The sequence below is a fragment of the Onychostruthus taczanowskii genome, unplaced genomic scaffold, assembly GCF_017590055.1.
Source record: "Onychostruthus taczanowskii isolate IOZ18803 unplaced genomic scaffold, ASM1759005v1 scaffold43, whole genome shotgun sequence".
NCBI classification, from domain to species: domain Eukaryota; kingdom Metazoa; phylum Chordata; class Aves; order Passeriformes; family Passeridae; genus Onychostruthus; species Onychostruthus taczanowskii.
This window is the reverse complement of record NW_024501792.1, coordinates 4,016,048-4,039,168: the sequence shown is the minus strand read 5'-3', so window position 1 is coordinate 4,039,168 and position 23,121 is coordinate 4,016,048. Positions and strand designations below refer to the sequence as shown.

The 23,121-nt window shown below is 47.0% G+C and overlaps 2 protein-coding genes across 4 annotated transcripts in view; one reads left to right on the top strand and one right to left on the bottom strand.

The window, feature by feature from the left end:
* Window positions 1-6,031, top strand: part of JAM3 (junctional adhesion molecule 3) — a 32,058-nt gene extending 26,027 nt beyond the window's left edge. Inside the window, exons 4-9 of the mRNA XM_041413871.1 lie at window positions 115-267; window positions 1,151-1,350; window positions 1,616-1,715; window positions 2,052-2,181; window positions 3,498-3,552; window positions 4,171-6,031. Coding sequence (XP_041269805.1) covers window positions 115-267; window positions 1,151-1,350; window positions 1,616-1,715; window positions 2,052-2,181; window positions 3,498-3,552; window positions 4,171-4,206 — 674 coding nt within the window. The 3' untranslated portion in view covers window positions 4,207-6,031. The remainder of the gene's footprint in view (window positions 1-114; window positions 268-1,150; window positions 1,351-1,615; window positions 1,716-2,051; window positions 2,182-3,497; window positions 3,553-4,170) is intronic.
* A 1,596-nt stretch (window positions 6,032-7,627) lies between these two features.
* NCAPD3 (non-SMC condensin II complex subunit D3) overlaps window positions 7,628-23,121 on the bottom strand; it is a 33,437-nt gene continuing 17,943 nt past the window's right edge. For 2 of the 3 annotated variants that reach the window (XM_041413868.1, XM_041413869.1), the window contains exons 19-34: window positions 22,429-22,536; window positions 21,784-21,898; window positions 21,585-21,692; window positions 18,579-18,817; window positions 17,549-17,628; window positions 16,186-16,323; window positions 15,729-15,862; window positions 15,382-15,581; window positions 14,448-14,558; window positions 13,888-14,043; window positions 12,991-13,157; window positions 12,173-12,312; window positions 12,008-12,085; window positions 8,804-8,878; window positions 8,632-8,692; window positions 7,628-8,313 (exon numbers count right to left, since the gene is read on the bottom strand). In XM_041413868.1, coding sequence (XP_041269802.1) covers window positions 8,211-8,313; window positions 8,632-8,692; window positions 8,804-8,878; window positions 12,008-12,085; window positions 12,173-12,312; window positions 12,991-13,157; window positions 13,888-14,043; window positions 14,448-14,558; window positions 15,382-15,581; window positions 15,729-15,862; window positions 16,186-16,323; window positions 17,549-17,628; window positions 18,579-18,817; window positions 21,585-21,692; window positions 21,784-21,898; window positions 22,429-22,536 — 2,013 coding nt within the window. In that variant the 3' untranslated portion in view covers window positions 7,628-8,210. The remainder of the gene's footprint in view (window positions 8,314-8,631; window positions 8,693-8,803; window positions 8,879-12,007; window positions 12,086-12,172; window positions 12,313-12,990; window positions 13,158-13,887; window positions 14,044-14,447; window positions 14,559-15,381; window positions 15,582-15,728; window positions 15,863-16,185; window positions 16,324-17,548; window positions 17,629-18,578; window positions 18,818-21,584; window positions 21,693-21,783; window positions 21,899-22,428; window positions 22,537-23,121) is intronic. The other variant, XM_041413867.1, reaches the window with a different exon arrangement.

Below are 23,121 nucleotides of genomic sequence, written 5' to 3'. Positions count from 1 at the left end.
TTTGACTCTGGAAAAGAGTCTGAGAACAACCACTTAATTTATACACCCAAAATGAGTGTGGTTTTTAGTCTTGAGTCATTAGTCTTGATTCCCCTGCTGTTTCCCTCTCTTTAGGAGACTTTGTGACTCGGGCAGAGATTCTGAGCAGGACGTCCCTGGTGATTAAGAACACCACGAGGATGGACACGGCCACGTACCGCTGCGAGGTGGCCGCACCCTCCGACACCAAAACCATCGACGAGATAAACATCCAGCTCACAGTCCAAGGTACCAGAGTGTCTTGGTTTGGAAAGACAGGTGTCTGCTAAGGAAGGCAGAAGCCTCCCCTGAAATGGAAAATTATAAACCCCCTCCCTCCAAATTGCTATAAATTTTAAGTTAAGGGGCTCTCAGGCAAAAAAAATGGGAGCAGGAAATAACAGTTCTTTAATAGGGAAGAAAATAAATGGATGAAATAAACAATGCAGTAAAATAAAACAACACTGACAGAGTCAGAGCACAGGCTGGCACCCTGTGGGTCAGGCTGTTGGCAGCAGTCCATTGGAATTGTGGCAGCAGCCCTCCTGCAGTGTCAGGGGTGGTTCTGCTGGAGCAGGGATCCTGCAGAACAGGGTGGAGTCTTCCTCTGAAGATCCAGTGGGAGAGGCAGCTGCTGTTCCTCTGGGAAATCCAGTGAAGAAGCCGTGCTGGTGTTCCAGAATCTCAGATTATATCCAGGTAGGAATGCTGGGCTCACATCTCCCTGTGGGCTCACATCTCCCAATGGATGCTGCAGCTCTTATCAGCCATGCAGGGACATTCCATAGCCTGTTATCAGCAGATGTCTCATCAGTCACACAGGGACCTTCCATAGCCTGTTATCAGCAGATGTCCCCCCAGAGAGAGGAGTGGGTGTGGAAGAGATAAGAAAAACTGCTCACTGAACAGGAGACAACTGCCATACAGATGGCAAATGGAATACAAATTGCTTGGCAATCCAGGACACAAACCCACAGCCTCTGCAAGGGGAGCACAAAGGGCTGTGGGGATCTCCAAACAGTGCCATTCTGGGAGGTTTAAAACCAGCTGGGAATGATGGGAAGTTTGGATGGTTCTGCCTAAGAAAGCAGAGAATTTTAGTGCCACTCACCTGGTTTGTGTCTCCCCACAGTGAAACCCATGACTCCCAGATGCTCTGTGCCTAAAGCTGTCCCTGTTGGCAAGTCAGCCTCTCTTCACTGCCACGAGAATGAAGGTTTCCCCAAGTCCACCTACAGCTGGTACCGCAACAGCGAACCTCTGTCACCCGACAGCAAATCCAGCAAATCCCACAACTCCTCCTACACCCTGAACCCTGCCACAGGCACTCTGGTAATGCCCTGACACACCTGATCAAGACTTGTTTGCCTGAACAGGTTATCTTTAAGGCTGCTTGTAAATTCAGAAAAACATTGCCTGGCTTTCAAGGAAGAAATAATTTGAAGAGGGTGAGGTGTGCCAGGGTCTGGGCGAGTTGGGAGAGGGAAGATTGATGGAAGATCTTAGCAGAGATGCATTTTTATACACATTTTTATACCCTCACAGTGCCTTGTTTCTCATGTCACATTCCTTCCCCTTGCCCCTTTTCCCTCCCCAGGTTTTCCATGCAGTGCACAAAGGTGACACAGGTCGTTACTCCTGCATAGCAACAAACGAGGCTGGTTTTGCAAAGTGTGAGGAGCAGGAGATGGAAGTCTGTGAGTGGCTCTCTGTACAGTTTTCATCAATGCTGGCTGATTTATCACCATAAATAAATTGCCATCACCATCAGGAATTGGGGGGAGGGGGGGAACATCCTACAGCATTGAGTCTTCCCTGCTTTCTCATAGCCCCAAACATAAGGAGATAAAAATAATCTGAAAATGCAGGGAAACGTCAGATTGTGAACAGATTTAATCTTGAAGTCAGGGACTCACTAGTTCCCTGTGAACCATTGCTTAAAAGACTTGAGAGATGGCATTTTAGTGTGTGTGAAGCTGGAATGTGACTGCTGCCCTGAAGAAACACTGTGTGCTGGTGTCTCTCTTTGGCAGATGACCTCAATATTGGTGGGATAATCGGGGGAGTCCTGGTGGTCCTTGCAGTCCTGGTGCTCATCACTTTTGGGATCTGCTGTGCCTACAGAAGGGGATACTTTGCAAACGGCAAAGAGAGTGGGGAAAGGTAAGCTGGGCTTCTTGGACAACTCCCTGCACCCTCAGGTAGCATGGAGGAGTCTGAAGGGTGCCAAAAATTAGTGGCTGAAAGGAATTTCAATGCCTAATTCCCCACCAAAGTCCTCAGGCCAAGCCAGTCCCTGAGGCTTCCAATGCCCTGCTGTAAAACCCTGCAGCATCCAGGTTTATTTCATGGAATCATCACAGGATCCCAGAGTGAATTGGGACCTTGAAGACCATCCAGCTCCAATCCCTGCCATGGACAGGGACATTTTTCACTAGACCAGGCTGCTCAGAGCTCCATCCAGCCTGGGCTTGGACACTTCCAGGAATGGATGGCATTTTCCTAAGGGAGAATTGTGGTGTGGATGAGAGCTGTGCTCTGACACCCACCCTCATCCTTTGCATGGAAAGGGGGCCCAGCACAATGAAATGCCTGCAGGTGTTTGTCCAGCAGCTCCTGTGCTGCTGGCATAACGAGAGCCACAGTTTAATGATCTCAGCTCGCTGCCTAATTAGTCTGAAGCATCAGGACATGCATAGGGAATGGATGCAGCAGAGCAGGCTCTCTACAGAAAGTCTCACTAGTTGTGAGGACCTAAATTTGGGATGAAAAACAGCCATTCTGGAGCGCACATGAAAATGTTAAAAACAACAGCATTAGCATCAGAGACAAGCCTCAATGTCCTTACAGAGTCTGGAGAGGAGATAATATATGCAAAGCCAAGATTCTCACCAGATAGATTTGTTCTGTGCTAAATGTTGCTTTTCAGCACAAGTCCTGTCTTGTTTTTCTCATTGGTTTCATTTGTTTTTCAGAAAAAGCTCTAAATATGCCATTTAAATGCAGCTGAGGGTTGGCACACACTGGACTTGACAGTCTTGTATAAATCCTGAGTTCCTGTGGGATTGCAAACAAGTGGTGCTTCCTTGTAACTAAGAAAAATGCTGAAGGCTTCTGGCAGTGAAGGATTAAAATGAACTTTATAATTGCCACAGGAAACAGAGCAGGAGGCACAGAAAGGCAGTGACAGACACCAAAGCAGGAGAGCCCAGGAAAGAATCAGTTTATCTCTCTGCAGAGTTTTAGGGAAACACACAGCAATCTTTTCACCCTGTGCTGAAGGGGAATTTAGACAAAATCCCAGTCATGGTAAACGATGGAACAAACACAGACCTCTCATTTGGGAAACAAACTGGGTTTCTCTCTGCTTGTTTCTCCCTCAGCTCCTCCTCCTCATTTCCATCTTTCCCAGCACCTCCCCTCCAAAATCCTGCAGTCTTCCTGTCCCAGAAATGAGATTTTTTTCCCCTTTCTTTCAGCTACAAGACTCCAGCAAAGCCTGATGGCGTTAACTATATCCGGACAGATGATGAGGTACCAACAAATGCTTTGCATTTCCATCTCTGGCAGGAGAGGAGGAGGGTGGGCAGAGGACGAGGCGCTGGCGGGGCCCACAGAGTTTGTGAGAGTGGGCTCCACTCCGAAGCAGGGCTGGGGAACAGCGGGAAAACAGAAGGGTGAAGGCTGAGTCATTTCCTTAGAAATGATGAACAGTTGAAGTTGCCTGAAGTGACTGATGCCAGGAGCTATCAGAGGCAGCTCTGCTCAGAGTTATCTCGTGGCCTGACCCCCTGAGGATGAGTTTCATTGGATTAAGTGGGCAGGACGTGATGCTTTTAGGAGAGAATTTGTATTTTGGGATTTGAGTAGATCACTGAGCTTAAGACCAGAAAAAGCCTCTCCCATTAGCAGAGATATCAGTGAGGGAATGAGAAAGTCCCTGCCACGCTTTGGTGAGTGAGGAGGACGAGGGGAGGAGCACCTGGCCAGTGGAACTGGTGCCTCCCTTTCCTTCCCAGTGGGAAATGGGAGCTACCTGGGCAGGATCCTTATGGTTACACAGACTGGATCCACCTTTTGGGGGCAGCAGGAACAGAGAGCTGCCTGGAAAGCTGCTGGATCCTTCCTACATCCCAAACTGTTTCTTTGCAGGGCGACTTCAGACACAAGTCTTCATTTGTCATCTAAGACGCCAAAAGGAAATTGCAAACCAGCAAAAGCAAGTGTGAAAATACCTCCTCCAGGAACTCAAAGCAAGAGCAAAAGATTAATTAAGTGCGCTTGGAAGAGTTTGGAACACACAAGAACTCGATAGCTAGCTATCTGTATATCTTTTTTTTTCTTTGCCAAAGTTTAAAGTAACTCCTCACTGCCCAACTCGCGTCTCCCCTGCCTCTGGAGATACCAACAGGATCACCCAAACCTGTCCTTGGACTGAGGAAAGGTTTCAATCCTTCCCAAGAGACTGGGCTGTGGAAGTTTGTGGAATTGCCTTCTCTTTGTGCTGCAGGGACACAACCACAATGTGCAAACCCAGCAGGGGCGCAGCATTAGGTAAACCTGTCGTAGACACGAGCAGTAACGTGTTACCAGTAGACAAAAAAAAGGTGCTGTTACAGCAGTAGATGGACTTCAAAGAGTGAGATTTGGGGGATTTCCTCCCAACAGCTCATTGCCCAGGCCTGGCTGGTGACTTTTCCACATCTGTGATTGTCTTGTGCTCGGCTCTGACTGCTCAGGTGCACAGGGGGGTCTGTGCCCAGCCACCAGTGACAGTGAAAACACCACTAATGCCCCCAGCCCTTCTGTAACCGTCCCCAAATGCTGTTGTTTAACAGGACCCCCAGGGCAGGGCTCTGCCTGTGCTCCCTGCCTGGCAGGGCTCCCTGCACGCAGGTAACCCCTCGTTCTAATCTGCACAAAGCAGGCTTGGCTCCTGCGTCTTTCCGTGGGCAAAGAGGCTTAGAGGGGAGGCAGAGAACCAGTGCTAAGACATCCCTTTCAGGAAAATTAAAGCCAAATAATTTCCTGGGCTAAGATTGCCATAAAAGGTACTGAGAGATCCTCCAGCTTTTTTTACCTTCTCCGTTTATTTTGTAAAACCCCACCTTCTAAATTTTTTGCAAATATCTATTTTGATTACTTCAGAAAAGGTAACATTTCTATTTAAAAGTGTAAATATGTGATGCCAGCAGTGTTTGAGTAACGGAGCTATTTTTTTACTGTTGAAGCTACAAGAGAGGAGCTCACACGTTGCTATAGTGTGGCACTGTCAGAGCATATCAGTATTAGTGCAAAGTGTAACAAAAAGCTGCAGGTGGAACAGCATCTCTTTCCTCTTCAGCCAGCTTCAGCCATTTCCTTGTCACAAGAGGTCTTACCAGACACAGAACAGAGTCACTCAGGGATAGTTTTTGTAAATTTATGGCAGGAGCTATCAACTTTTTTATATGAAACAAAAAAAATCTTTTCTTGCCAGTGACCAACGCTTTGTTTCTGTCATTGCAAGAAATAGCCAGGGATGGCTTTTGGATTCAGTTCCAAAGAGGTGACAGAGTGACTTCAGTGTTTGCTGCCCCTCTGCAAGTTCCCTAAAGCACTAACACAGTGTGACAGCTACAGCAGCTTGGCAGGTTTAAACCACATGGCCAAGGCCACTCTTTCTGGGGCTGGGAAAGCAAAAGCTCAACACAAAAGCACTTTCATAGTGTCGGCTGAAATTTTTCTCTAGATGGTAAAGGAAAAAAAAAAAAAAGCAAAAAGCAAAACCAACCAAATTTGGTTCTCTTGGCTTTAGAGAGAATGATGGGGAACACGTGTTTCCCAGAATATCCGTGTTGATAGAGTTGAACAGCATTGGGTGAGACCAGGCTGCAAGATGTGGATGCAACACTAGGACTGTGCTGTGGTTTAGGAAGTTTTTTAATGTAGCAGAATTTAGTGTTCTTGTATTTCCAATATAAATTGAGTTGTCTTAACTTTTCCTGTATACAGTATTTTGGATACTTGACAATTTGGACTGTCAGTGTTATTTTTCCGTGTTCTGCTTTACTCTGCTTTGTTTCCTAGAGCCCTCGCTGGACATGCCATTGCTGCATTTGTTCCACCCAAACAAAGCATTGCCACTTGTCCCTTGGCCAGGGGAAGCAGGGACAAGGATGGGGCAGCCCCAGCCAGGTGTTCTCTGTGTAACTCACACATCACCTCTGCAGTTCTGCAGCTTCTCTCTGGTTACCTTCTTAATGCCAGCTCTTCATCCAAGCCACGCAGTGCTGATTGCTGCCTCTAATTGTTCTGACATTCCTTTGCACCCTCTGGGCATCCACTGCTCCTCCTCTGTGCTGCTTTCAGGGTACCTGCAATAAAGGAGAGACAGGAAAGGGTTGGGCCAGGGTAGCTCTGGGAGCACAATCTGCAGTCCCACCAAAGGCAGCCTTCGTGTGACAAACCAGCAGAGCTAGGAATCCAAACTTTTCATTTTTTTTCAGTTCTGAAATGCACAGTGGCATCTCTAACGAGAGAAAGGGGAGGTGATCCCCCCCCCCCCCCCCCCCGGGGGTGAGAGCTGAAGGATGGAATTCATTGTACCATTGTGAATAATATTCAGGTTTGTACTAATGTATTACCTTTAACTTTGCCAAGAATGTTTTACATAAATACCAAGCTATAAAGCATTCTTGTAGGGGTTTTTGTTTGGGCTTGGTGGTGGTTTTCAAACAGCCAAATTATGGGAAGCTCCTGTTTTCAATTCAGTGAAATAAGGGAAAGTCCTGTTAGAACACTTACAGTGGATGGAGGTGACCAAGTCCAGGGCTGTTTATCAGTTTATTCTTGGACATTTGTTCCTGGTTCTTCTTTAGAGAAGACAGGGTAAAACTCACAGGGCCCATCTCAGATACTGCTTGAGGAGGAACAAAGTAGGAAATAAACTATCCCAATTTACCCTTCAGTGTGGTTAAATAACAGCTGAAGGCAGGAGAGAAGGTACAGAAATAAATGGTTTGGCCATAGCTTCAGCCAAAGCCATTCCATACATCCTCTGTTCTCTGACTTTGATTTTGGGAATAAAGTTTAACCTCACTTGAAGGGCTCTCTGATCTTCAAAAGAGAGTAGGGAAAGTGGAGGCAAATTATGGGATTCCAGTGCAGGAGACAAGTGCCTCTGTTTCCACTCCTGCAGCAAATCCTGCTCCATGCCTGGGGCTTGTGTCTGAGTTAGACAAACCAGCAGGAATAAAACAGATCCCAGCTCCAAGCTGCAGTGAAATGTAGGCCATGAGCTCTGTGATAAAAGTTAACAACAGAAGAACTTCAGTCAGATGCACGTGGCCATCAGGGAGACTCAGGAAGGGTCAGATTTACCCAGGATGTTTAGGAGAAACAAGGTACCTGCCCAGAGCACTTACCCACCTTGTCTGAGTCACTCATACCCTGCTTGCAGTCAAGTCAGAGTCTCTATTTAAAAGCTGCTGGGCCCAACAATAATTGAACTGAGGGCCCAAGATACCAGTGATGTGGTAGAAGAGACTGAGAGGCTGTAGAAATCTACAGGGGAAAAAAAAATCATTTCTCTGTCAGCTGAAGAAAAGGGGAGACGCCGTGGGTGGAATTAATTCTGCAACCATTTATTTTCATCAAATGCTAATAGTTTGAAATAACACAGTTCAGGAATGGAAATATTCCATATAAAAAGAACATTAAGGCTGTTCATACACACAGGAGTTTGCACAACAAATAAGAGGTGATGTAGCGTGCAATTACCAGATTTAGGGGTGTGGCAGTGACAAGCTGTTTCACCTTTTTTCAAATTAAAGCAACTCTATTATATAACCAAGAGGGACAATGAGGGATTGGGTGAGTAAACCCAGCCACTCACTGCCCTGCAAGCTGTGATAAATGCATTTATTGCCAGGCTTGTGGCGATGTTATGCCCTTACTTTTCCAAATGGACAAATTACACATCCTGAGAGTGCAAAACCACCCTCCTTTTACCCTGCAGCTCTGAGCTCTGTGAAGAGCATCACTTGCAACCCATCCGTGTGCTACGCAGGCTCTGCCCATCTGCAGGACAGTTCAGGGGAAAACCAGCTCAGAGCAGATAAAGCAGGATGTGCATTCACACCCATTTCTCGTCGCAGAGGGAGGGGCAGTTCCAGGCAGCCTGGTGCTCTGTGCAGCAGCCCGGGGCAGGCTCAGGTGTCTGCCCTCAGGGGGGCTCTGCGCTGTGACCGTCGCAGGGGCTGGCTGCTCCTCCTGGCTGGGGACTCCACCTTCCACTCCCGAGGCCGGCTTGGGCTGCAGGAAGGAACGAGAACAACCCTGCATTTCCAAGCCTTGGCCAGCCTTCCTGCCTGCAGTGCCTGCTCCAGCCCTCCCTGCCTGCAGTGCCTGCTCCAGCCCTCTCTGCCTGCAGTGCCTGCTCCAGCCCCTCTCCCTGCAGTGCCTGCTCCAGCCCCTCTCTGCCTGCAGTGCCTGCTCCAGCCCCTCTCTCCCTGCAGTGCCTGCTCCAGCCCCTCTCTGCCTGCCCCAGCCCCTCTCTCTCTCTCTGCTCCAGCCCCTCTCCCTTCTCCCTGCTCCACCCCCTCTCCCTGCCCCAGCCCGTGCTGCACTCACGGTTTCTCCGGCGATGTCAAACAGATGATATCCCTTGGCTCATCCTCAGGATCTTTCTTCACTGCAAACAATACATATATTTTCGTATTTTACAAAATGCCACCACGATTTGATCATTTGGGGTTGTTTTTCCTTCCCCTCCCCTCAAATAAGAATCCCAGAGATGACTTGCCTGGCGCTGAACGGGGTGTGTGCATCAGGCTGATGTAACTGACCCCAGCACTGAAAGTCAACTCATTAATGGACTCTGGAAATAAAAAAAAAGTCACATATTAGCAGCCTGTGACACAGCCAGAGGGCAAGGCACGCTGCTGTGCAATACTCAAGTGTCACAGAGTAAGTAAATCCAGTTAATTGCAAACACACATATCTATCTCTTTCTCCCAGACCTCAGGGTCTCCCATCCAGCCTCAGTGTGCTGAGGGCACATCACCTCCAAATTCCAGCCTCACAGCCTCCCTGGCTGGGGGAGATCAGCGTGGGCCCTTGGTCCTGTGCCCCCTGCCCTGCTGGAGGCACAGCCACCCCTTCCACTGAAGCTCTGCCATCCCTCCCAGCAGCACCTTCCACCCAGACCAGTTGCTCCTCTTACTCAAGGCAGAATCTGAACACTGCCAAAGGCCCTGAAGAGCCTCTCTGTGAGGAGCTGCCTGCAGCCAGACAAGAGGAATCACTTGACAGGGGAGCTAGGTAGAATTTAGCTTGCCTGAATAGGCCCTGGTTGTCAGCTGTCTCTTTCCTGTCATTTATCTCAGGAGAGATGTCACAATATTCAGATTTTACTTAACTCAATGCTCTGTTTTATGCTCGTGTTTCCCAGAACCTTTCACAAGGAATTAAGGTAGGAAGTGCTTTATAGGGCAGGAGTTGGAAACTCAGCTAAAAGGACTTCTCTTCACAGCTGAGCTGGGTTTGCTCTTTAACTCCTGCCCTGTCCTGGAAGGGAATCACTGAAGCTTAGAGCAGAAATCAAACTTGATCCATCTGCTTTAGCTCTGCCCTGCATCTGTCAGGACTGACCTGTGCCAGTGACTCTGTGCAGTGTGGGCCTGAAGAAGTTACCTTGGTAAGAAGATATTTATGGGGAATGAAGGGAAAGAAAGGGGGAAGAAATGATAAAGATTAAATGGAAAAGAAATGGGGAAAAATGGGGGAAAAATGGGGGAAAAAGGGGGGAAGTAGGGCTTCCCTTGCAGCGTGTTATCTCCACAATATGTTTATGTACAATCCCCCCTCACCCAGCTCCACTGAAGCTGTTCCCAAAGCACCAAGGAGCTGAGGAGCCTCAAAGACAGAAGGGAAGAGAGAACACAGCCAGAACAGCTGAAGGAGGCAGAAAGAGGGGACAGCTGCTCCCAACTTCTCAAGTACAAACCTATTTACAAAGAACTGCATCTCCAATAGTCTCAGAATGATACACCAGAGGAATAAAATGTTTTATTCTGGTTGTCTATCAGCCTGTGCCACCATACAGATGGCTCAACACACGCTGACTGAAGTGATGCTCCTGCTCTGTACAGTTTGTCTCCCTGCTGAAGGACACATGCTGCCTCGAAGCAAAGCAGGAATTCAGCTCTAGTACCACTGCAGATTAACATTTTCCCTCCTTTTTCACCATATGGTGCTTTAAGAGCAACAGCCGTGCAAGCTTCCAGGAGACCACAGCACTCAAAGAATCCTGCTCTCTAAAAACACTTCTTGCATAAAACCCCACTTTTTTTTTTTTTTTGCTTGCTGCTCAGGCAAAGAGAAACATTGAGGCAACAAGTGCAGCCCAGCACATGGGGAAGGAAGGATCAGATTTTCCAGTGGCTGCACACCAGTGCCTGCTCAGGGCTGTCCAGAGTTTGCAGGGTGGCCCTCCTGGGTGTGAGGGGCACTGCCACAGCTCCCTGGGGATTCCAGAACCTTCCCAAAGCAGCCCAAACCTAAGGAGAGCTGTCAGTCCCACAGCTCTCTGGGGATGCCAGCCCCTTCCCAAAGCAGCCCCAAACCTAAGGAGAGCTGTCACACACTCACACCTGGAGCTCTCTCAATTCTCTGCACCTCACAGCACAACAGAGATGATCTAAAGGAGTTCAGCAGCAAATGGATGGAAAGGAAAGGGATCTGCTGCTGGAACTCAGCTCCATTTGGGTTTTGCTCTGAGTGCCTCTCGTGCCTGCAGGGCTGTCAGAGAGCATTCCAGGCAGGGTTCAGCTGCAGTGACAAGCAAAGACTCACAGTGAGCACTGGACATTGCTCTCTGTGCACTTCTGCAGCAGAAACCAAACCACATCATTCCTTCTCCAGTTGTGAGTGTGGAGCACACCCCCCCAGTGTCTGTGCAGGTTGTTAATCCCTCTGAGCAGATCCTGTGCTCCCTGCAGCTGTCACAGCCCTGTGCCTGCTCCAGGAGCAGCCCTGCAGCTCTCCCCAGACCCTGTGGGACAACTCAGAGCAGGGAGGACCAAACCTTGAGGGCTCTGCAGGGCACTCTGACACTGCTCAGCTGTGCTTCCAGAGCCAAGGAACTGCTCAGCCTTGCACCTTTGTGTCTTAGCAGGCTAGGTAATAATTAGTATGGGTAACAATTACTATAAATATTGGTTCTCCATAATTGCAGAAGGCTGATCAATCTCTTTATTCTACTATAATATATTATACCTATTAAGAAGCTTGTAATCTGCAGGGCACTCTGACACTGCTCAGCCGTGCTTCCAGAGCCAAGGAACTGCTCAGCCTTGCACCTTTGTGTCTTAGCAGGCTAGGTAATAATTAGAATGGGTAACAATTACTATAAATATTGGTTCTCCATGATTGCAGAAGGCTGATCAATCTCTTTATTGTACTATAACATATTATACCTATTAAGAAGCTTGTAACCCTTACAGACAGTCCAATACAGCTTTGACTTAATTGGTCAATCTCCCTAAACACCATCCAGTGTCCAATTAAGAAACCACCCTTTGGTAAACAAATCTCCATAACACATTCCACATGTGCACATTCCACAGGTGCAGCAAGTGGAGGTAAGGATTGTTTCTAATTCTTTTCTCTGATCTTCTCACAGCCTTCTCCAGGACAATCCTGGGAAAGCTGTGTTTCCCTCTGTGGCCAGAGAGCTGCTGTCACACCTCTGGGCAGGGCAGGCTGCTGAGGAACCACAGCCACCTTCCTCTTCAGCACCCCAGAGTCAAGCAAGGCAAAAGGGCATTGTTACCTCAGCATCCCAGAAGAAATTCCCTCCTGCACCGACCCTGTGAGACGCACATGGAGACACTGGCCGCGCTTTCCCATGCACGGCTTCAGTTTCCTCAACATCCCTTGGTTTCAGGAGGGCTCTTCCTTCCTACAAGCACTTGGATAAATAAACAACCCACCATTTCCTACTCACCCTCTGGGGTGCTGACTGCTCTGCCCGCCACAGCCATGTTTCCTGCACTGGACTGCTGGTTCAGGCTTTGGAAGGAGCCTGGAACAAGAAGGGAGCGGCTGAGGCCTGCAGCGCACCGCGGCCTCCGCCTGGGGCCGGGCGAAGCGGAGCCGGGGCAGTTCCCACCTTGCTGGCTGCCAGCGGTGCCCGCTGCCTCGGAGCAAGCTGCCAGGCTCCTGCCCACGCTCCTGCTGCGCTGCTGGCTCCGCTCCTGCAGCGCCTTCCTGGCCGAGTTCAGGATGGCCAGCGTGCTCAGGGAGGCGGCCCTAGGGCACAAACACACGGCACTGGCACCTCCCTCTGCACGCCCCCGAGGGAAGATAAGGTCTGTGCCCTCCCTCGGCATCCTCAACACCTAATGATAAGGTTATGCTGCAAATGAGTGGACTTTGAGGCTGCTCCCTAAAGAAAGGATCAGCAAAGCAATATAAATAGATATAAATATAGAAATAAAATTAATAATATAAATAAATAAAAATAAAAATAAATAAAGAAAATAAAAATTAAAAATATAAGATAATATAGAAACTCTCTCATAAATTAATATAAACATATAAAATATAAATAAGTAAAAATAAGATAATAAAAATAAATTAAAAATATAAAATAATACAGAAACTCTAACATAAAATAATATAAAAATATAAAATATGAATAAAAATAAAATAAAATTATATAAAAAATAAAAATAAAATAAATTATATAAAAAATAAAAATAGAAAATAGTAATATAAATAAATATAAATGTAAAATATAGAATATATAAACCATAATATAAGAATATAAAATATAAATACATATTAATAAAATAAACAATAAAAATATAGACTATAAGATAATATACAAAATATAAAAATAATATAAACATATAAAATATAAACAATGAAAAGAAATACAAATATGTAATAAATACAAAATACCAGGTACCAAGGAGGAGCCCATACCTGCGACCCACCCGTGGCTGCTTCAGAGCCTCAGCACGAGGGGTGGCAAACTCAGAAGGGCCGGGGGGGATGGAGCCAGGTGTGGATGGCCTCCCACCCCCAGGAGACTGAGCACCAGCACAGTTCTGGCCACCAGGAGCTGCAGCTCTCTCCAGAGATGGAGACTGCTGTGGAACACAGGAGAAAAGGTCATGTCTGACAGACAAGAGCAGAAAACCCTGCAAGGTGCTTGGACCTGAGTGTTTCAGAACTGCCCTTTGTGGGGTGGATGTAAAGGGTGCTGGGGAGGAACAATTTATTGGCCAAAATTATACCAAGAAGTGAGCAGGGACACAAATGTCCTAGTTTAGAAGTCTATATATATATAGAGCTCTTCTGAGGTCTGCAGAGCAATGAACTTCCAGGCTAGAAGTCATCTCATCTTAAGGTAGGGATCTAAAATAGCTCAGGACAACTGACTCAGGCACATATTTATTTCTTTACACTGAATTTAAAAGAGTATCTGCATGACTGGGACGGGTTTGAATTTCCACTTTGTGGATACCTGGAGTCAGGCAAAGTGAACTCTTTTCTTTGTTACCAGTTCATCATTCTGGGAACAGAGAGAATACAACACTTAAGCCCAGCCAGTGCCAAATTAGACTTGGTTTTTCCTTTAAATTGAATTCCCTCTCCATTAATCATTTGCTGCTCCTCTTGGCTTTGTTTGTTGATGTTCTAAGGCTATTAAATGACCCTGAAACCAAAGCTTCTGTCAGGAAGTACAAAGAGAGTACAGAACCCCTGATAACCATCCTGCTCCAAGTGCTGGGGCAAGGTCCCCAGGCAGGGCCTGGGCGTTGGGAGCACACGAATTTGAGCAGAGGAGACATGTACAGAGTTAATGGCAATAACCACCTCTCTGTGGGCTGCTGAGAGCTGCTCTTGCTCTGACTCCTTCTCCCTGGCCAGCTGCTCTTCATATTTCTTCATGTCATACTCCAGCTCGGCTGCCAGCTGCTTGTCCACAGCAAAGAAGTCTTTGATTTCATTTCGGTAATCTTGCATCATTTCCTGCAGCAACAAGGAATGTTTGGACCCTTTCAGAAATCTCCCCCAGCTACTGATTCACATCCCCATTCAGATCACAGCTGCTTGGGAGCAAAAGGAAACACCAGTTGGTAGAGCAGAGGTGTTTTTAACAGACTGAAGAGTTTTAAGTCCAATTTGTTCTTCAGAACACGGAAAAGCTTCGCAGCGTTTGAGCTCTCTTCCTGCCCACGTTCCACACTGAGAGCCTCATCTCCAATCCCTCCACCTCCCACGTTATTTAACACAGTGGCAGTGTCACAACATCCTATCTTCTGAATTCCTCCCTCCTAAGGAGGCTCTTGGTTGTGGCAGTGGTTGCACACCCAGCACATTAACTCCAGAGAGGATCAAAACATCACGACCAAGAGGGAAACACTTCCCCTTACCCGCAGGCAGTTCATCAGGTCCTTAAGAGCTGGGATCCTCTTCTGCTCCATCAAGGACTTGAGTGATGTGATTATTGGGATGATGTTTTCAATGAAATTCTTCTTTTGAACCTTTTTGTGAACAAGGCATGAACAGTTATGCGAGGCAGTGAAGGAGAATCCACTCTGTGGCTCCTCAGAGGAGTTATCCCTCCACAGCCAGGGAATCACTGTAATTAAGGCTGCTCTTACACCACACACATGCACAGAGGCTTTTAACCTAAGTGGAGCCTTTTCAGATGCATCACTAAGTCACTCAGATCTCACAGTGAAGGCAAATTGCCCAGAGGTGCAGGAAAATCATTGTTCCGCTCAAATGCCTTACCAAGGAGAGGAGAGGGGAACAAATCCAGCTCAGCACAGCTCCCCTGGCTCCTGGGAAATGCACTTCTGATCCCTCCACCTCCACACCAAGCATCACAAATTCTGCCTTCATGTTGTGCTTTTACAAGACACAGATATGCCCAGCCCGTTTCCCACAGCACAGCAAGTGCCTCTCGCTGTGGCATTCACATTCTCTGAAAAAATCCCTTCACTCATGATTTTCTCCTGGGAAGCTGAGAAGCCTCAGAAAAAAAAGGAAAACAATTCTGATCTCATTTGCTTCTCCTGTGTTTTGCTCATGTGGAATGTGTTTGGAGATTGTTTCATTGGGTTCTGGTGTGAGTTGTTTTGACTCATTGCCCAGTCAGGGCCAAGCTGTGTCGGGACTCTGGAAAGAGTCACGAGTTTTCATTATTACCTTTTTAGCATTCAGTAAGTATATTTTCTGTATTCTTTAGTATAGTATTCTTTAATATAAATAATAAATTAGCCTTCTGAGAAAATGGAGTCAGATGCTTCATTCCTCCCCACCCTCCCCATTTGCAGGGTCCCTGCAAATACAATACTTCACCTGCGAGATGAGCTTTTTCTGGGCCACCTGCATGACAGCATTGGCCATGGCCATCTCATCTTCATCAGCCTGAATGTCTTCCTCAGGTTTGGACCTCATACTTGAGAGCTTGATTTCTTTGCAGCTGAGGACTGCAAAGGTATCTGAGAGCAGCTCGCTGCCTTCCAGGTCCAAAGGAAGGACCTCATCCACAAAGCAAGCTGGAAGACACAGGCAAGAAATAATTTGTTTTTCCAGAAGCAGCAGTGATGGGCAAGCCAGGAGGATAAAACACCTGGATCGTGAGGTTTTATACAGACACCAGGTTTTTGTTTGGCAGATTTTTGAAGGCATTTTTAAGCCCTTACCTAGGATGCTGTGGCTGATCTTCGTGGTGATGCTGAACCTCTGCTCATCTGTGAAGTGGTCCAGCAGGAAGGTGTAGATCCTCATCCTCTTCTCCTTGTTTTCCTTCCCCTTCAGAGAGAAGAGCTGCTTCGCCCTGTGGCAGAGCACGACATTTTACAGAGGCCCAAATCACATTATGCCAGCTCCCAGGAATAATGAGACCTTAAATCAGCCAGGGATATTTGCATGTCACTTTTAAGACCCATAAACCTGCTAGGACAGCACACAGTCCTACAAATTACACACAGCAGTGTCACAGGGAAGGCAGGGCACAACTCAGCACTGCTTCCCCTGGCTCTTTTCCCTCCGTTGCATGGATAATTTTCAAGTGCCACAAATGCTGTGCTGTCACTGAGAGCTGCATGGCCAGACAGCCCATAATTTAGCAAAACGTAGCCAGGAATGTGCTGAACTGACCGCAGGCTCTGGGGAAACCTGTTGTACTTCTGATGCTTCTCGTAGCTGTTGAAATGGAAGATGCACTCGATGAAGTGCTGGGAGAACATCACGGGGTTCCTCTTCAGCAAGAGATGCACCAGGCAGAACTCTGCAAACCTGGAGAGGAGGAGAAGAAAGAAATTATCACTGGATAGCCCCCAAAAGCCACCCCTGAAGCTCTGTAGGGCTCTCAAGGCAGGAGGATGGTTTTCCTCTGCCAAGATTCCCTCAATACCACATTTAATTCTTGCCCGGCTCACTGACTTCCACCCTTTTCTCAGAGGGACAGACACTTCCAGCATCCATAGCACTACTCATTTTTATGGCCATTAAAGCAAACTGAGTCAGAAATAAATCTGAACTTGAATCCAGGCACAGCATTTTAATTATTTAAATAACCTGAGTTCCACGGTGGCTGAGACAGAGCACTCAGCAACAAGTTAATCACCAAAGGTCCAGCAAGAGCTGCAAGGCAACCCCTTGAAGGCTTGAAGAAAGTGGTTTTGTCTGGATGCAGTCTCCAAATGCAGATGCAAATGAAAAGGCTCCCAAAAAAATGGGAGGAACACGATGCTGCAATGCCACCATCTACTGGAAAGACATTTTTACATATAGAAGACACTGAAGAGAAAAGGAAATGTGAATGGTAATTGACAAAAGGTTGATGGTTCTGGGAATATCCATCTCAGACTGACTGTTCCAGGCAGAAGTGAGCAGTAAGGTGTCCAATCCTCCTCTGTAACCCTAATTTCTACATGACATCCCCACCAGAAACCTGCCCCTCTCATTTCTCACATAACAGAGCAGCTAGAGACCTTGAAACCTCCAAAAACTTCCTAAGCATGCACTTACAATAAGAGTGCATAATCCCTCTGACACATCATTTGACAGGTCATTCCTCTGACAATTACAAGATGTGGCAGAAGGCTGAAAAGGCAAGGCATGCAATATAAGAAAAAGGAAACTGCAACAAAATATTTAATCTTAGTTCTTAAACAAAGCCAGCACTTGAGATAGAGCCTGTCAGAAAACCACGAGGAAGATTTCACAAGGCTCTGTCTCAAAAATTCCTTTTTTTCTGTATAAGAGAGTCTTAAATAGAGCAGAGCTGAATATTCTGAGGACAGCCAAGGACACTCTTTGGGACTTGCAAATGACCTGGAGAAAGGCTCATCACCTCTCTGCCACCACTGCAGACCCTAAAGGAAGTGCAGAGGTTAGAGGGATAATCTCCTTTATCACTGGAATTTCCCTTCACAATGTGACTGTGCCAAGACTGAGACAGGTTTTGAGACATCTCTGACCTTCACCTCCTCCATCATTTCACAGCTGAGATGTTTACCTGGCAATATCTGGGTCTGGATCCACCAAGACACTGACAAAGCGAAAGAAGAGACAGTCCTTCCATTTCACAAACTCCTCCTGTGAAAATCAGCAGAAATCAACAACCTGAACTGGAAAAAGATTAGTGTGAACCTCCAAATTGTAGTCTGGTAAATGAACAAGCTGCAAAACCACAGCCAGGGGCACATAAAATAAACCCCAAAACAACTCCAAGTGTTTTGGGGGATGCTCTAAGCATCATAAATGCCTCAAAAGCACACTGAGGTTTAGCCCAGGTATGAAGAACAAAGTAGAAAAATGAAAAATCTGTTCTCCCACCCCATGGCAGGTGTGCTCTTCGACATGGTTTTCAGAGCCAAATGCACTCCAAACCTGCCCTCATGTGAATGTTAGAAGGGTAAACATCTCCAGCCTCTCAACATTCACACCTTCAGAACAATCAGCACAGACAGCAGGAGAAAAAAAAGGCATTGTGGTGTGTGGATAATGACAACCTGGTCAGAGAGAGAAGCCAGATACATTTTTCCCAAAAATTATTCTGGGGAGTCTTGAGAAGGCTGAGAGAAAGAATTAAAACAATCTCGCAGCTGGAGTTTTGAGCAGTTGTTTTCTCATAAGATGTTTACCAAAGGGTGTCTCCTTAATTAGCCAAAGGTGTGAGGGGTGTTGATGAAATGACCAATCAGGTCCACCTGTATCAGAACAGTGTACAAAAGAATGGATTTCTAATAAACTCAGGTTAGCCTTCTGAAGAGCCCTGGAGTCTGTGTGTTGCTCATTCCCCCATCCCAATACAGCAACAGTGGTGCTTGTTACAGCCATCAACAGAGGAGTGAAACTGGAGGGATTTCAAAGAAACCAAGATGAGAAAAGGTGTGACCACTGACCAAAAACAACCTCATCATCCAACCGAGGTGCTGTCAACTCAGCTGCAGAAAATCCACTCACTAAACCCAGCCTTAAACACCCCAAACTCAGGATTAACGACGCCCTGAGCCCCCGGGCTCCCCGCAGAGCCCCGCCATCACCTGCAGCAGGTTGGTGAGCAGGATGAGGGTCTGCCTGCGGATGAAGGGGTGCGGGTCCCGCAGGCACAGGGAGATGTTGGGGATGTATCTGTCCCCCAGCGAGGTGTAGCGCACGCACAGGTCGCAGAGCACCAGCGCCGCGTTGTTGCGCACGGCCACGTCCGGAGACACCTCCAGCTCCCGCGCCAGCGCCGCGATGCACTTCTTGGCCAGCTCCTCGTGCTGCAGGCACAGCTTCCCTGCAAAACAGCCCTGCTGGTGATGCCTGGGGGTTTAGGTTTTGTGGTTTTCAGAGCCTGGCACATGTCCCAGATTGCAGGGCAAGATGGATTCTATTTGCCATCTGTGTGGCAGTTGTCGCCTGTTCAGCGGGCAGTTTTCCTTATCTCTTCCACCTTCCTCCCTTGGGGGGACATCTGCTGATAACAGGCTATGGAATGTCCCTGCATGGCTGATAAGAGCTGCAGCATCCACTGGGAGATGTGCGCCCAGGGGAGGAGCCCAGCATTCCTACCTGGATATAATCTGAGATTCTGGAACACCAGCACGGCTTCTCCACTGGATTTCCCAGAGGAACAGCAGCTGCCTCTTCCACTGGATTTCCAGAGGAAGACTGCACTCTGTTCTGCAGGATCCTTGCTCCAGCAGAACCACCCCTGACCCTGCAGGAGGGCTGCAGCCACAATTCCAATGGGACTGCTGCCAACAGCCTGACCCACAGGGTGCCAGGTTCTGTTCTGACTCTGTCAGTGTTGTTTTAGTTTACTGCATTGTTTATTTTATCCTTTTATTTTCTTCCCTAATAAAGAACTGTTATTTCCTGCTCCCATATTTTTTGTCTGAGAGCCCCTTAATTAAAAATTTATAGCAATTTGGAGGGAGGGGGTTTATATTTTCCATTTCAGGGGAGGCTCCTGCCTTCCTTAGCAGACACCTGTCTTTCCAAACCAAGACAGCACAGCTCTAAGCACCATGTAAAGTCTAGTGAACTCTTCATATTGTGGTCAGACAAAACAATTTCTCTAGGTGTGAGATCCAAGGACACCCAACAGCCTCAGACCCCAGAAAGTACAAACAAAAGTGGACTGGGGGGAAGCAAACTATGAATGACTTCATTAGCTGAAGCTGTAATTGGAGGATTAACCCCTGATATGCAAATAGACCAAACTTAAATCTGTCTGAAAACCTCATTGTGGCAGTCATATTTTCTGGAAAAATCCCTTGCCCAAGATGCTTCTCCTGGGAAGCTGAGAAGCCTCAGCGAAAAAGGAAAACAATAATTATCTGATTGCTTCTCCTGTGTTTTGCTCCTTTGGAATGTGTTTGGACATTGTTTACCAACAGGTGATTGTTTAATTGGTTTCATGTGAATTGTTATGACTTAATGACTGATCAGTGCCAAGTTGTGTTGGGGCTCTGGAAGGAGTAATGAGTTTTCATTATTATCTTTTTAGCCTTCTGTCTGTATCCTTTCTGTATTCTTTAGTGCAGTTTAGTTAAGTATCCTTTAATACAATATAGTATCATAAAATAATAAATTAACCTTCTGAGAACATGGAGTCAGATTCATCATTCCTTCCTCTGTCTGGGAACCCCACAAATACAAGACCTCATGACCATCATCCCTTTTGGGTGTAGCCTCTGTAACCCTGCCCAAGGTGCATCTATTAAAGGCCTTTAATAAATTCCCATTTATTCTCTTAACTCTGTCTAGCCTCTGTTCTAGGCAGCCACTCCAAGGCATCACCAGAGCAGCAGAGCTGGGATAAATTCTCCTTCCCAGGCCAGCTTGCTGCCTCCAAAATGAGCCAGGGAAGGAATCAGGAAGTAAACAAGGGAATAAACAAGAAACTCATGCTGGAACTTGATGAGCAATCTGCACGATCTCTCAGGGAGATGGTACACCAAGTTCTTCCAAACTCCCCTTCGACCTATGGAGTGGGTCTCTATGCCAAATTCCCTCCTTCACAGCAAACTATTTCTGTGTACAGGGTATTATTCAAAGCAGCTAAAAAGAACAGCCCCAGCTGTCATAGGCATAGCAGGGAGACACCCACCTCTGAGAGCATCACTGAACCAACCTAAAATAAAATAGCCTGCAATAGTTCTAACATCACTTCTCCCTGTTCCCAAGCACTGCACAAAAGTATTAAACTTTCCAAAGCAATTAAGGGAAGAATAATGCTGCCTATCTGCAAAAGAAACTTGTTCCTAATCATGGAGGTATTAAAACCCAGAACTTTCACTTGGTACTCCTCAGAACCCTGGGAATGCAGCTGGCCAGGCTGCTCTGAAAGCAGCATTTCCCTCACATGGAGAAGAACAAGAACTTGAGTGCAGTCATTCTGCTCTAAGCTACATCAACAGCACCAAGTTTTCTTCTCCCTCCCTGGAGCATCTTACTGAAAGTGAGATGATCCTTCAGCTCCCAACTCTGAGCACAAGGACAGCACAGCTCTGGGGGACAATGCTAATTATTGACCACTATTAATGCATTAAGCACCTGGAGAAGCAGAGCTGGCAGGGTTCTGATGGTTTGCCCAACTTGTTTCCATGGATATTTGCATTGCTAAAATCTCTGAGCTGGGCTAATGCCAACAGAGCACTGGGGCTCTCTGTCACAACTGCCAGAGCTTTACATGGAAAAGACCTCTGGGATCATTGAGTCCAACCTGTGACTGATCCCTACTCTGTCACCCAGCCCAGAGCTCTGAGTGCCACATCAGGCATTCCAGGGATGGGGACTCCAAGCCTCCCTGAGCAGCCACTTCCAATGTTTAACCACCCTTTCCAGGGAGAAATTCTTCCTCGTGTCCAACCTGAAACTCCCCTGGCACAGCTGGAGGCAGTTTCCTCTTGTCCTGTCCCTGGTTCCTCCATCCTGCCAGGGAGCTGCAGAGTGACAAGGTCCCCCCTGAGCCTCCTTTTCTCCAGGATTCTGGGTAGAACTTCACCAGAAAGGCTGAGATACACAAAGGGCCATTTTTAGGGCATGGTGGCACTTACCTAAAGTGATGAGTGCGTGAGCCCTGACCACGGGAGGCATGACTGAGCCCCTGAACTGGGACAGTGGCTGGGAGCTGGGCATCTCCTCACTGTCTGTGCAAGCAGACACTGGAAAAGAACAGGTCAGGGATGGAAACAGGGCCTGGCACATAGTGGTGCCTGTAAATGCAAAGCTAAAGGCAGAGGGAGAGTGGCTCACCTTGGTCCTTGCTGCCAGAAGAGGCCAGGATGGACTGAACCAAAAGGAAGATGTGTTTGTCCACCTTGGCTGGGCACAGCTGGGCAGCCTCACCCAGCAGGAAGAGGTGTCTCACCTGCGGAGAGAAAGCAGCAATGCAGTCAAAAGGCAGAGGCTGAGCTGCAAATTAAGCCAGCAGGAGTCGGTTCTTCTCCAAAAAACAACTCAGAATTCGCTCAGTTCCTTCAAGGCAGTGGCTGGAGAACAGAAGGGGAAGCTTTGGAACAGAAATCCTGGGTGGGTGTGTTTAATATGCTCCAACACCACCCCCCCACATCTAATGGGACTGAAATACTCCTCAAAGCATTCCATGCATCTCTCCCAAACAGATCATCTCAGAAGTTTGAGTGGAAAAGCAAGGAAAAAAACCACGTCATATATCAAAAATACATGGGGTGCCATGTCCTTAAAGCAACTGCTGGTGTGTAAAACTGCTGTGGGCTCCCAGGCCCCCAAATACAAGATTTCATCACACACACAGGCCCTGCACATTCCTATGATCCCAGTTCTTGGCATGGATTTCGAGGAACACCAGCTCCAGGCACACCTCCACCCTTTAAATAATCCTTGAAAGGGATTATTTAAAATAACAATCCCCAAACTTACCAAGAGATCTTCCTGCAGCTGCCCTGCTCCTTCCTCTTTGAGGACTATGTTGGAGATGTAGCTCTCACAGGTGGATACCAAATCTCCACACACCTGGTTGAGCAGCTCCTGTTCCGTAATTAAACAAAATTAATTCAACACTTTATTAATTAAACAAAAGGTAGCTGTAGTATCTGTCCACACATGAATCCCTAATATCAAAGTCTTTATGTGCTTTTAATAATCTGGATCCCATTAAAATCCATCTGACAGTGCCTTAGAGCTTTAAAATTCTCCCTGCACATCAAAGCATGTGTGCAAGTTCAAAACACCTTGGAAAATTTGGCTTTTAATGATCCACAGGCCCAAGTTTACTTCATTATAGAAATCACACAGACTTAAACAAAAAGGATTTAGGCGACTGTTTCATGTGCACCCAACACATTGGAGGTGTCTGTGGGAATTTTTAGATGTTGCTTGAAAAAAGCAGCTCCATTAACCAAGAAAACATGATGTGAATTCCTAAGAGTGGAGGGGAAACACAAGAAAAGCAGATTATCTACTACACTGTGGTGAATATAAAGCATCATTTCTGGTTTTCCACCATCTAAAAGTGGTAATTTTAATAACCAAATACATATATAAATGGTAACTGTTAGATTTGATGAAGTGACCAACTATAGGGACATCTGCATTTAATTTTAAGCCAACACT